The 12696-nt window shown below is 48.2% G+C and overlaps 1 protein-coding gene and 1 long non-coding RNA gene across 4 annotated transcripts in view; one reads left to right on the plus strand and one right to left on the minus strand.

Annotated features, from left to right (window-relative positions):
* Positions 1-12696, plus strand: part of COPZ2 (COPI coat complex subunit zeta 2) — a 96151-nt gene that overhangs the window by 56407 nt on the left and 27048 nt on the right. For all 3 annotated transcript variants that reach the window (XR_011025383.1, XM_068263989.1, XM_068263987.1), the window contains one exon: positions 12138-12229. Coding sequence is in view for 2 of the 3 variants with exons in the window: in XM_068263989.1 (XP_068120090.1) it covers positions 12138-12229 (92 nt within the window). In the remaining variant the exon portion in view is untranslated. The remainder of the gene's footprint in view (positions 1-12137; positions 12230-12696) is intronic.
* Positions 1-12696, minus strand: part of LOC137542229 (uncharacterized) — a 93830-nt gene that overhangs the window by 51484 nt on the left and 29650 nt on the right. The window lies entirely within an intron of this gene.

Genomic DNA, 12696 nt, shown 5'->3' on the forward strand with positions numbered 1-12696 from the left:
CATCCATGCCCTCATAATTTCCCGCCTTGACTACTGCAATGCCCTGCTGTCTGGTCTCCCTATGACCCGAACAGCCCCACTGCAGTCCATCATGAATGCGGCAGCCAGAATTATCCACTGCTCCCATCGCTCCACCACGGCAGATCCCCTCCTAGAATCCCTCCACTGGCTTCCTATCCAGTCCAGAATCAGATTCAAGATACTGTGTACAAATCTGTCCACAAAACCTGTCCAACCTACATTTCCGATCTTACTCAGAGGTACACACCTAGCCGCTCACTCCGCTCTTCCAATGAACTTCGCCTAACCACCCCCTGCATCACCCAGTCCCATGCACGCCTCCAGGACTTCTCAAGAGCTGCTCCAACACTATGGAACTCCCTACCTCCACCCATTAGGGCAGCCCCCTCCTTCAACATCTTCAAGAAAGCCCTCAAAACTCACCTTTTCACTCTGGCCTACTACCCCTCACAAGTGCTCTAAACCTACAGCTGAACTCTGGTCCCCTACCATTCGTGTCCTTACCTCTCCCTCTAGATTGTAAGCCTTTGGGCAGGGTCCTCCTCCTTTTGTGTCCTACCTGATCTGGCACCTCCATTACTGTGAACCCATGCCATGCATTTGAGTGAACCTAACTTGCCTAATCTCCATGCTTCATCCAGTGACTAAGCATTACCTTGTACTAATACTGTGCTGCGTGATCTGGTTTTCTTGTATTCCTGTATTGTCATATTGCTGTATGTCACCCCTAAATATTGTCTGTAATCTAAATTAATATTCAGCGCTGCGTAATATGTTGGCGCTTTATAAATACAATAAATAATAATAATAATAATAATAATGTCGTAATTGTACAGAATTTTGAACTTCTCATGTATGTATGTTCCCCGATATTTGTTTTATATTATGTATAGCACTAGGTACCTCATGTACCTATGCTCAGGGGCGGACTGACCATTAGGGCACTCGGGCACGGACCGAGGGCCCGTGGTCAGGGGGGGCCCGCCACCCACAAGAGAACCCTGAGCAGGAGGGGAGACAGCCAGTGAAGGAGGGCGATGGGCATAGCAGCGGAGAAGGGGGGAAGTTCCCCCCCCCCTTCTCTCACCTTGGGGCCCCCCTTCCTGGCTCTCCCCTCCGTAATCTGCAAAGTGCAAGCAGCTGGAGGCGGCTGACAGCGGGCGGAGATTTACCGCTGTTCAGCCATTGGAGGGATCGCTGATCTGTGTGCAGCTAGTGTGGGCTTGAGAAGCCCAGACTAGCGGCACACAGATCAGCGATCCCCCCGGTGGCTGAACAGCGGTAAGTTTCCGCCCGCTGTCAGCCGCTTCCAGCTGCTTGCACTTTGCAGATTACGGAGGGGAGAGCCAGGAAAGGGGGGCCCAAGGTGAGAGAAGGGGGGGGGGGAAACTTTCCCCCTTCTCTGCTGCTATGCCCATCGCCCTCCTTCACTGGCTGTCTCCCCTCCTGGAGACACTACAAGCCTGGTTGCATATACTGGGGGCACTTACAGACCTGGCTATACTGGGGAGACCTGTACACCTGGCTGCATATACTGGGGGCACCTATACACCTGGCTGCATATACTGGGGAGACCTATACACCTGGCTGCATATACTGGGGGCACCTATACACATGGCTGCATATACTGGGGGCACCTATACACCTGGCTGCATATACTGGGGGCACCTATACACCTGGCTGCATATACTGGGGGCACCTATACACCTGGTTGCATATACTGGGGAGACCTATACACCTGGCTGCATATACTGGGGAGACCTATACACCTGGCTGCATATACTGGGGAGACCTATACACCTGGCTGCATATACTGGGGGCACCTATACACCTGGCTGCATATACTGGGGGCACCTATACACCTGGCTGCATATACTGGGGAGACCTATACACCTGGCTACATATACTGGGGGCACCTATACACCTGGCTGCATATACTGGGGCACCTATACACCTGGCTGCATATACTGGGGGCACCTATACACCTGGCTGCATATACTGGGGAGACCTATACACCTGGCTGCATATACTGGGGGCACCTATACACCTGGCTGCATATACTGGGGGCACTTATACACCTGACTACATATACTGGGGGCTCTTATAGACCTAGCTACATATACTGGGGGCACCTATAGACCTGGCTGTATATACTGGGGGCACCTATAGACCTGACTGTATATACTGGGGACACCTATAGACCTGGCTATACTGGGGACACCTATAGACCTGGCTATACTGGGGACACCTATAGACCTGGCTATATTGGGGACACCTATACACCTGGCTACATATACTGGGGACACCTAAAGACCTGGCTATCTATACAGGAGACACCTATAGACCTGGCTATCTGTACTGGGGACACCTATAGGCCTGGCTACCTATTCTGGAGACACCTGTAGACCTGGCTACCTATACTGGGGAAACCTATAGACCTGGCTATCTTAACTGGGGACATCTATAGACCTGGCTATCTTAACTGGGGACATCTATAGACCTGGCTATCTTAAATGGGGACATCTATAGACCTGGTTATCTATTCTGGGGACACCTGTAGATTAGGCTACTTATACTGGGGACACCTATAGACCTGGATACCTGCACTGGGAAAACCTATAGACCTGGATACTTCCACTGGGGATACCTTTTGACCTGGTTACCTATACTGGGGGCACCTATTTTGGGGGAACTGCTGCCAGATTAACTATTTTTGGGGAACTGCTGCTGCCAGATTAAGTGTATTTTGAGAAACAGCTGCCAGATTATGTGTATTTTTGGGGAACCGCTGCCAGATTGTGTATAATGGGGGAACTGCTGCTTCCAGATTCTGTGTATTTTGGGGGAACCACTGCTGCTACATGTATTTTTGGTGATCCGCTGCCAAATTATGTGTATTTGGGGGAACCGCTGCTGCCAGATAACGTCTATTTTGGGGGAACGACTGCCATATTATCTGTATTTTGGAGGAACCTCTTTGCAATCGTTATCTTCCCGTTTAATTGGTATGCTTGCTGCATACATTGCTACTAAGATTGTTTAATATAAATTTAAGTAGTTCAGCAGTGTTTGTAAATTCCCATATTACATCCTGTGAATCCTTGTGTTCCAGCCCAGTGACCACCAATTATTTATTACAGGCCTGTTTTTTTGGTAGCCACTCCCATCCCCAGCTGAACTGTTTTCTCAATTTCTAATTGAGAATCACTTCCATTTCAGCCATGGCAGCTATCATACCTATTTAAACGCTGCAAGAAGGTCACTTGTGGCCTAGGTCATTTGGTGCCATTTAATTCCTAAGTGCCATTTATTACAAAGTGCTTTGCAACAACTTACCAAGAATTTACCACGAATTCACCCAGGAATTCAAACAGGATTCAACAGCCAAAGGACTCTGCTGGAAACTACTACTCTGCATCCACAACTGCCTCCAATGCTGTTGCTCAAAATGCCACTGCTGGACATATGTTGCACTACCAAGTAGACTCTTTATGTACACAGGTTTGCTTGCACTAACTGCATACTCATATAAACTGTTTAGGAGTTGGAAATTTCCTGCTGATAATCATTGACACTTACCATGTTTACTGCACTTTTTCTTATGTTCTGCCTGTCTGCAAACATCTACAAGTTGCATTGCAATATGCATCCTCCCAGTGTACCTCACTCCATATTCATTTCATCTGCTCTGCTTTGCTCACCTTACTCAGCTTCTCATGAACTGTTAGCTCTCCTGAAATCTCTCTCTCCCTCCAGCAGCTCAAAAACCTCACAAACATTTAAATCCCATTCACATTTGCTTACTCTCTCCCTCCTACTCTTACTTGCTGCTGGTGATATATCGCCTAACCCTGGGCCACAGCCTGCTGCCAGACAAGCATCCCCTGCTGACCCGCTTCACAGCTCTCTGTCCACAAACAACTTCAACACCCATCCTCGCCCCAACCTCATTTCCATCCATCCCACTCACAAGCACATGCTCCCCCTACCCTGCGGTCTCTGGAATGCCAGATCCGTCCGCAATAAACTTACAGAGGTCCACAACCTCTTCCTCTCCAAATCCCTCACCATCCTCGCACTCACTGAGACATGGCTCACCCCCTCTGACTCTGCCGCAGAGGCTGCCCTCTCATACGGGGGGCTTCACCTCAGTCACACCCCCAGACCAGACAACAGGACCGGGGGAGGGGTGGGTCTGCTCCTCTCCCCATCCTGCACATTCCGTGTCCTCACTCCACCTTCCTCCCTACAATTCACATCATTTGAGGCCCACACTATCCGCCTCTACAATCCCCTCCCAGCCATTGTTGCAGTCTTATACCGCCCTCCGGGCTCCACACGACAATTTCTCGACAACCTTGCCTCCTGGCTCCCACACATCCTCTCCTCTGACCTCCCCACCATCATCCTCGGGGATTTCAATATACCCATCAATGAACCCAAGAACTCTGTTGCGACCCGGCTACTCACCATAGCCAACTCACATGGCCTAGTACAACACACCAACGCCCCCACTCACACTGCACGTCACACTCTCGACCTTATATTCACTAAATCCACCACCATTGCAGACCTCGACATCGCACCATTTCCACCCTCAGACCATTACCTTCTCGCCTTCAACCTCCTCACGGAAGGCACCTCCAAACTACCCGCCCACCCACCTGGTCGATGGCAGCGAGACCTACGCAAGCTCAACCCTGGCGTCCTTGCTGACTCCCTCCATGGCCTATCCTCCACTCTCCCCACCCTAACCTGTCCTAATCTTGCTGCAGCTCAGTATCACCAAATTCTCTCATCAGCCCTAGAGAAAGCTGCTCCACCAATATTCCGCCGCAACCGACCCCCTAACCCCCAGCCCTGGCGCACTACCCATACTCGCAACCTCCAGAGGGAAACACGCGCCACTGAACGAAAATGGCGGAAAACTCGACTAAACCAGGATTTCCTACAGTACAAGACTAACCTGCAGCAGTTCCACACTGCCCTTGCTCATGCGAAGCAGGAATACTTTACCAAGCTCATCGGAGCACAAGCTTCCAATCCCCGGCGTCTTTTTAGCACCTTCAACTCCCTGCTTAAACCCACCCCCCCACCTTCTGTTTCCTCCCTCTCTGCCACAGATTTAGCCACCCACTTCACCAACAAAATAGTCTCCATCCGTCAGGAAATATCCAATCTTCAATCTTCACCTCCCACCTGCTCACAACCTACTCCTTCTCCACCCTATCCTCCCCTCACCTCCTTCACTCCTACTACCACTGAGGAGGTCAACCACCTACTGCAGACTTCCCATACCACTACCTCCCCCCTTGACCCTATCCCTTCTGATCTACTTCAGCCTCACTTCACGGATCTGGCCCCAGTCCTCACTACCATGTTTAACCTCTCCCTATCCACAGGCACCTTCCCCTCAGACTTCAAGCAGGCCACTGTACTGCCTCTGCTCAAGAAACCCTCCCTCGACCCCTCGCTACCCTCCAACTACCGCCCGATCTCCCTCCTCCCCTTCGCCTCAAAACTCCTTGAGCGTCTGGTTCACAAACGCCTGACCCAGTACCTCAATGCCAACTCACTACTAGACCCACTGCAATCTGGATTTCGGCCTGCCCACTCAACCGAAACGGCTCTCACCAAAGTGGTCAATGACCTTGCCTTAGCTAAAGCTGAAGGTAAATACACCATTCTCCTCCTCCTTGACCTGTCAGCAGCTTTTGATACAGTAGATCATCCCCTACTCCTCCAGTCCCTCCAATCCATGGGCATTCACGATCTCGCCCTGACCTGGCTTTCATCCTACCTCTCCAACCGCTCCTTCACGACCTCCTTCAATGAGTCCTCGTCCACCCCCAACCACCTCTCAGTGGGAGTCCCCCAAGGCTCGGTCCTTGGCCCCCTACTGTTCTCCCTATACACATCCTCCATTGGCAAGGTTATCTCCTCCATGGGTTTTAACTATCATCTGTATGCAGATGACACCCAAATCTATCTCCACACCCCTGACATATCCACCACTACCATGGACAAGGTCTCCTCCTGCCTATCTGCCATCTCCTCCTGGATGTCCGCTAGGTTCCTAAAACTAAATCTAGACAAAACGGAATTTATGATCTTCCCACCCCGGTCATCCCTGGACCTCCCAGATGTGCAGGTCACTGTTAACCACACTACTATTCACCCTACCTCTCAAGCCCGCTGTCTGGGTGTCACCCTGGACTCCGCACTCTCCTTCACTCCCCACATCCAAAACCTCACAAAGTCCTGCAACTTCCACCTTCGTAACATCTGTAAGATTCGCCCTTTCCTGACCCCTGCCACCACCAAACTCCTCATCCATGCCCTCATAATTTCCCGCCTCGACTACTGCAATGCCCTTCTGTCTGGACTCCCTAAGACCCGAATAGCCCCACTGCAGTCCATCATGAATGCGGCTGCCAGAATTATCCACTCCTCCCATCGCTCCACCAGGGCGGCTCCCCTCCGTGAATCCCTCCACTGGCTTCCTATCCAGTCCAGAATCAGATTCAAGATATTGTGTCTGACCTACAAATCCATCCACAAAACCTGTCCAACCTACATTTCTGATCTTACTCAGAGATACACACCAAGCCGCTCACTCCGCTCCTCCAATGAACTTCGCCTGACCGTCCCCCGCATCACCCAGTCCCATGCACGCCTCCAAGACTTCTCAAGAGCTGCTCCGACACTATGGAACTCCCTACCTCCACCCATTAGGGCAGCCTCCTCCTTCAACACCTTCAAGAAGGCCCTCAAAACTCACCTTTTCACTCTTGCCTACCACCCCTCACAATTGCTCTAAACCCACAGCCGAACTCTGGTCCCCTACCTCTCGTGTCCCTACCTCTCCCTCTAGATTGTAAGCCTTTGGGCAGGGTCCTCACTCCTTTTGTGTCCTACCTGATCATGCACCTCTATTACTGTGCACCCATGCTATGCATTTGAGTGAACCTAACTTGCCTAACTCCATGCTCCCATCCAGTGACTGACTAAGCATTACCTGGTACTCATACTGTGCTGTGTGATCTGGTTTTCTTGTATTCCTGTATTGTCATATTGCTGTTTGTCACCCCTAAATATTGTCTGTAACCTAAATTAATGTCCAGCGCTGCGTAATATGTTGGCGCTTTATAAATACAACAAATAAATAAAATAAATAAATAAACCTCTGCCAAATTGCATGGATTTTTAGTGAAATGCTGTCAGATTACATGTATTTTGGGGAGGAAACACTATGGCAGAGTTCAAACTTTCCCGGCAGACCTTTTACACCACTGCTAAGGTCATGTATATTTTTCCCCACCCATGACCACGCCCACATTCTGTTGCGTGACCACACCCATTTTTTGGCGCGCCGCGCTACACGCGGCGCAGGGGTTTTTGTCAGTGTACAATATCACAATGTAACATTTACTGTTGTCAATAAATTATTATATCTTAGTCTGTAAAAATATAACGTGAAAGGTGGGAAACACTGGTATGGGGGCCCCATATTCTCCTATTGCCCGGGGGCCCCATGAGTTGTCAGTCCGCCCCTGCCTATGCTTCCCAATATTTGTTTTGTACTATGTACAGCGCTAGGGAAGATGCACACTGTGTACTCAAAACATTGCTTTCTGTCATCAAAACATCATTCATCATGATGTTCATTTCATGTTACCTAGTGGTTAAATACCTCACATGTAGCTAAGCCTGAAGCGTGGTCACACATAACCTGACAGCTGGAAGAGAAGCCACTAATATAAGCTTCACCATGACAGCACATATAAGGGTTCACCAGAGGGTCACAAGGAGTATTTACATGGATAGAAGCATTCATTATCATGAAGCGTGATATGTTCTCACGCCTGTGAAGAAAATGTGCTGAACATTTAACACAAACCTGAAGCAAAAAAAACAACAACCCATATGATATTAATATACCGCATTGAATTGTATATCCGAATCCGGCCGGATATAGGGTTCGGATATCTGGCTAGCTACATGCTATAAAAAAATGTGAAAAAAACCCACCCGCGGCCAAGTGCCACAAGACAATCAAACGCCAGGGTGGTTAAGGCTCGTACACACGTCGGATTTTTCCAAACGACCGGTCATTTGGACGTTTGAACCTCCGGTCATTTGGACGTCAAATCAGTCGTGTGTACGGTCGGTCGTTCAGCTGATAAGACGGGTTTTGATGGATCCACTTGGCGGATCGTTCAATCCAGTCTTCTCAGCTGAACAACCGACCGTACACACACCCGATTTGACGTCCAAACGACCAGTCGTTTGGATAAATCTGACGTGTGTATCTACCTTAAGGCCTCTTTCACAGTGGGACGTTAAAGTCGTACGTTAGAAAATTTAATAATGCAGATTAACGCACAGCAATACAAAGTCTGTGCAACATTCACAGTGCACACATTGCGTTGTGTGTAACGTGTAGCAATATTTAGAAAGTGATGCATGCTGTGCGTTTATCAATACATTTGCTGTGTTATGTGTGTTGCACATGCTCAGTAAGGTTTTTTGAAAAAAAAAAATTTACCGCATGCGCCGTTTTCGTTCCATGACTGTGCGACGAAAACGGCGCCAAAAACGCAGGGCTTTAGAATGTACTATAATGTCCAAGTTATAGTCTTTCAATGCGTTGCATTAGGGGCACGTTATGCGACCTTAACGTCGCATCAGACGCACTGTCCCACCGTGAAAGAGGCCTAAGCCTCCATTCATGTTTTTTCCTTACTGTGTTTCTTGCTATAGACCCCACAATAACATTACTCTTCATTACACTACCCCTTATTAAGGTGCCACTCGTTACTGCCTCCATATTCTATTGCTTTTTATTAATGTTCTCCTTATTATACGGACCTTCTTTATTCAGCACCCCCTTTTATATTGTGCTCTATTATACGCCACCCCCACTCCCATCACAGCATACAAGAGGGCACAGAGGAGCCAAATAGGTACCTTTGAAACTTTCTCAGCCCACTAGTGTCACAAACATCGTTTGTCTGCACGTATCTGAGGAAGGGGACCCTGCGTGGCCCCGAAACAATTGTCACGCATAGTGTTGACACATTATGATGGAATAAAACTATCTTTGGCTTATCTGAAAAGCTGGTGTGCGAACCTACCTTTGGACTTTTGGAACACTAGTGTCACAGGAGTGGAAAATGCCAGGGAACCCCTCCAAAGACCTAGAGGAATGCTGGGGTTCCAGGTAACCCTGGTTGAGAAAACTTGCACTGGTCAGGTGGGGTAACCTCTGTACCAGTGTCTGATGTTTCAGCAATGCTAAAGGCTAGACAGATATATCATTGATTTTCATTCTGAATAAGACATCTTGCTATCCTTATAGCATGCTTTGTTATCTGGGCCAATGCACACATGGCTAAACACTTTCCCTTTTCTTGAAGTGTATCCGAACTCCGGAAACAAGCCTGGCTTCACGCATAACTTTTGTTTGGACAGCAGCAGTTATCTCACCTTATCCGAGGTGAAAGCAGTCCTATTTGATGGTGGGACAAAGGCTGCATTAAGCAATTATAAAGATCAGTGTAGATTCTAGGCTAAAATGCTCCCAGGACGAGGGTGTAAAATAGGTGCCCAAGTATAGATTAGCCAGGTACTGTTTCCCAGTATAGGTTAGCCACGTATAGGTGCCCAGGTATAGGTTAGCTAGGTATAGGTGCCCAGGTATAGGTGCCACCCAAACATCCCCCTGCCCAGTAGTGAGAGGCACTAGAGACAGGAAAGCTCAGCAGCACGTGATCATCGCCTGAAACCTGAAAGGTGAGTTTTTACTAACCCCCCCCCCTCTTGCTGATGCCGGAGGGCAGGGTCACTCGAGGAGAGGGAGGAAGGAGTCGGGCCCTCCTCCCCACGGCTGAGTCCCAGTGTACAGTTGTATCCCCCTCCCTAACTATGCCCTGGGCGGACACCCGCCTGGACCGCCTCTAGAAACAGGGCTGATAAGGAGTGCAATAAAAGTTCTAAAAAAGAAATTAGGATGGGAAAGGTTAAGGCTGAAATTCTAATCGCTAGGTATATCAAATCCAAAGAAGTTTCACAAGTATATCAACTAAAAAATAAAGAAAAGTGGACTATAGAACTCCTCAAGGATGAAGGAGTGGCTTCCACACACGCTGCACACAGATTTTTAATTGATTTCCGCATGAAATCTTTGAAAATCTGTGCGCCTGACAGGGTCCCAGTCCCCTTGGGCTCATGTGGTCCTGCTCTCTGCTGGTTCTCGCCGGCTGCTCCTCTTCACTTCCTGTCCCTGGTCATCTGTGTAGTGTAATGCAGGGGGCAGACACAGCAGGGGGCGCTGTGACCACTAGAGGCCCATAGTGTCTATCCCTTGCATTATGTCAGTGTTTCTCAACATTTTATTGGTTTGTACCCCTTTTAAAACCCCGTACTCACCAAGTACCCCCTAGCATAGTAAACATTATCACAAGTACCCCTTGACAAATATATATTTAATCTTAGCACATGATAATTGGTTCTAAACAATTTCCAAGCATTTACTATTGCTTTTAATTAGCTAAAATACTAATTTGATGGTGTTTAAATACGATTTATCATTTTCTAAAACTCTAAATTTGTTATTCTTGGTTAAGTATATCAAGCCCGAGTACCCCCTGGACCCATCAGAAGTACCCCCTGGGGTACGCGTACCGCATGTTGAGAACCTAGGCATTATGTCACACATGGGTCCAGGACAGGAAGTGAAGAAGATCCCGGGGACCAGCAGAGACTGGGCCCTGCAGCGCATAGGTGAGAGTACCTTCTCCTTGGTCGCCGAATTGAACGCTGCTAGCGATGCGCTCCAGGTCCACTGCCGATTGAGAAAATGCTGCACCAATTTCTTACCGATTCGATCAGAGCAATCAAAATGGCTGTATATCAACAGGAGAAATCGATGAGTGTAAGGCCTGCTTTAGAGGAGATCTACTTAACATGTATAAATACTTCAGAGGGCAATATAAAAGCTTGGCGGATTAACTTTTTGTCCCTAGGCTTATGCAAAGGACTAAGGGACATGATCTGTGCACGGAGGGAAAAAAAAAAAGTTTTAGCCATTTATTTAGGAAAGGGTCTTTACAGTAAGAGTGATTAAAATGTGGAATGTATTACTACAGGAAGTAGTTATGGCAAATTGTATATCTATGTATAACCTCTAGGCGACCACGTCACGCCGAAGGGCGTGGACGCAGCACCAGCCCCAGGACTGCCTAATGCCGGTCAACGTACAGTCCTTGGGGCGGAGTTTGCAGGGGATCACGTGCGCATCCCCGCTTCAATGACGGAGCTCCGCTCCGCCATCAGCCTCCCAGCGGCGATCGCTGCTAGAAGACTGTTAGACGGCGAAACTTCGATCTACAGCAGCGCTGTGCTGGGGATTGGGGGAGACAGGAGTGATCGGCTGTCATAGGCTGATGCCTATGACAGCTGATCACAGTGATTGGCTGGCGGAGGGAGAGAGGGAGGGACGGGTACAAAAATAAATAACAAATAGTACAATTTAATAGAAAAATAAAGAAATAAATATTTACTAAAAAAAATAAACATTGGGGGAGCGATCAGACCCCACCAACAGAGAGCTCTGTTGGTGGGGAGAAAGAGGGGGGGGGGGTGGATCACGTGTATGCTGACATGTGCGGGCCTGCAGCGAGGCCTTAAAGCTGCAGTGGCCCAATTTGAGAAAATGGCCTGGTCTTTAGGGGGGTTTAACACTGCGGTCCTCAAGTGGTTAAGGGGGGCTTAGATGCTTTCCTTGCCTTAAAAGTCACCCATGGTTACAAATGCTAGGTAATTCCCGGTGGTGTTGATCCAGGGATTTTGATTGCCATCTGTAGTTGGGAAGGAATTTTTTCCCCTTTCAGGCTAATTGGACCATGCCTTGTAAGGGTTATTCGCCTTCCTCTGGATCAACAGGGATATGTGAGGATGCAGGCTGCTATTGTACCTTATCTTCTGGTTGAACTCAATGGACTTATGTATTTTTTCAACACAAATAAACTATGTAACTTGTGTCACTTTATATGTGTTTATGTCTATGATTCAGATTGTGGGGATGAACACGCAGCTCTCTCTTTATTTCACAGATGAAGTGGTGCTGGTGGATGGAGTCACAGTACTGTGTCAGCGGCTGTCAGATATCATGTGCTATATTATTGGAGGACTTGACGAGAATGAGGTACGCTGAACTGATCTTGCTTTGTGGACCTTCTCTGCCTATTATGCATGAAGAGTTATTTATTTTAGTAGGTCTCTTCAGCCGGGGCTGTCACATTTTTAAGCCATGAAGGTGAATGGGACATTGATGCACTAGGAAATCATTTTATACATTCCAATGTAGGAATAGTGTCCCCTCTTGTTCAAGCAGAGTTCCATAAATATCAGTCAAGTAACCTTATAAATATTAATGCTGATCTGCCAAAATGATGTCCCTTGTTTCAGTATACACTCTAGTAATTAATGTACTGTGGGACGTCCACCCCTGTCCCATTTATCCTGCAAGACAGAAACACCAGTGGCCACACACTTCAGCCTGATGGATGCAGAGACATAATCCAATTATCTAGAGAGGCCTTTTCCTGTAATTCCATGCATAAACATGCAGGTCTGGTCACCTGGGTGTACAAATCTTATGCAATGAAGTGT

This window comes from Hyperolius riggenbachi, chromosome 12 (assembly GCF_040937935.1).
Source record: "Hyperolius riggenbachi isolate aHypRig1 chromosome 12, aHypRig1.pri, whole genome shotgun sequence".
Taxonomy (NCBI): Eukaryota; Metazoa; Chordata; class Amphibia; order Anura; family Hyperoliidae; genus Hyperolius; species Hyperolius riggenbachi.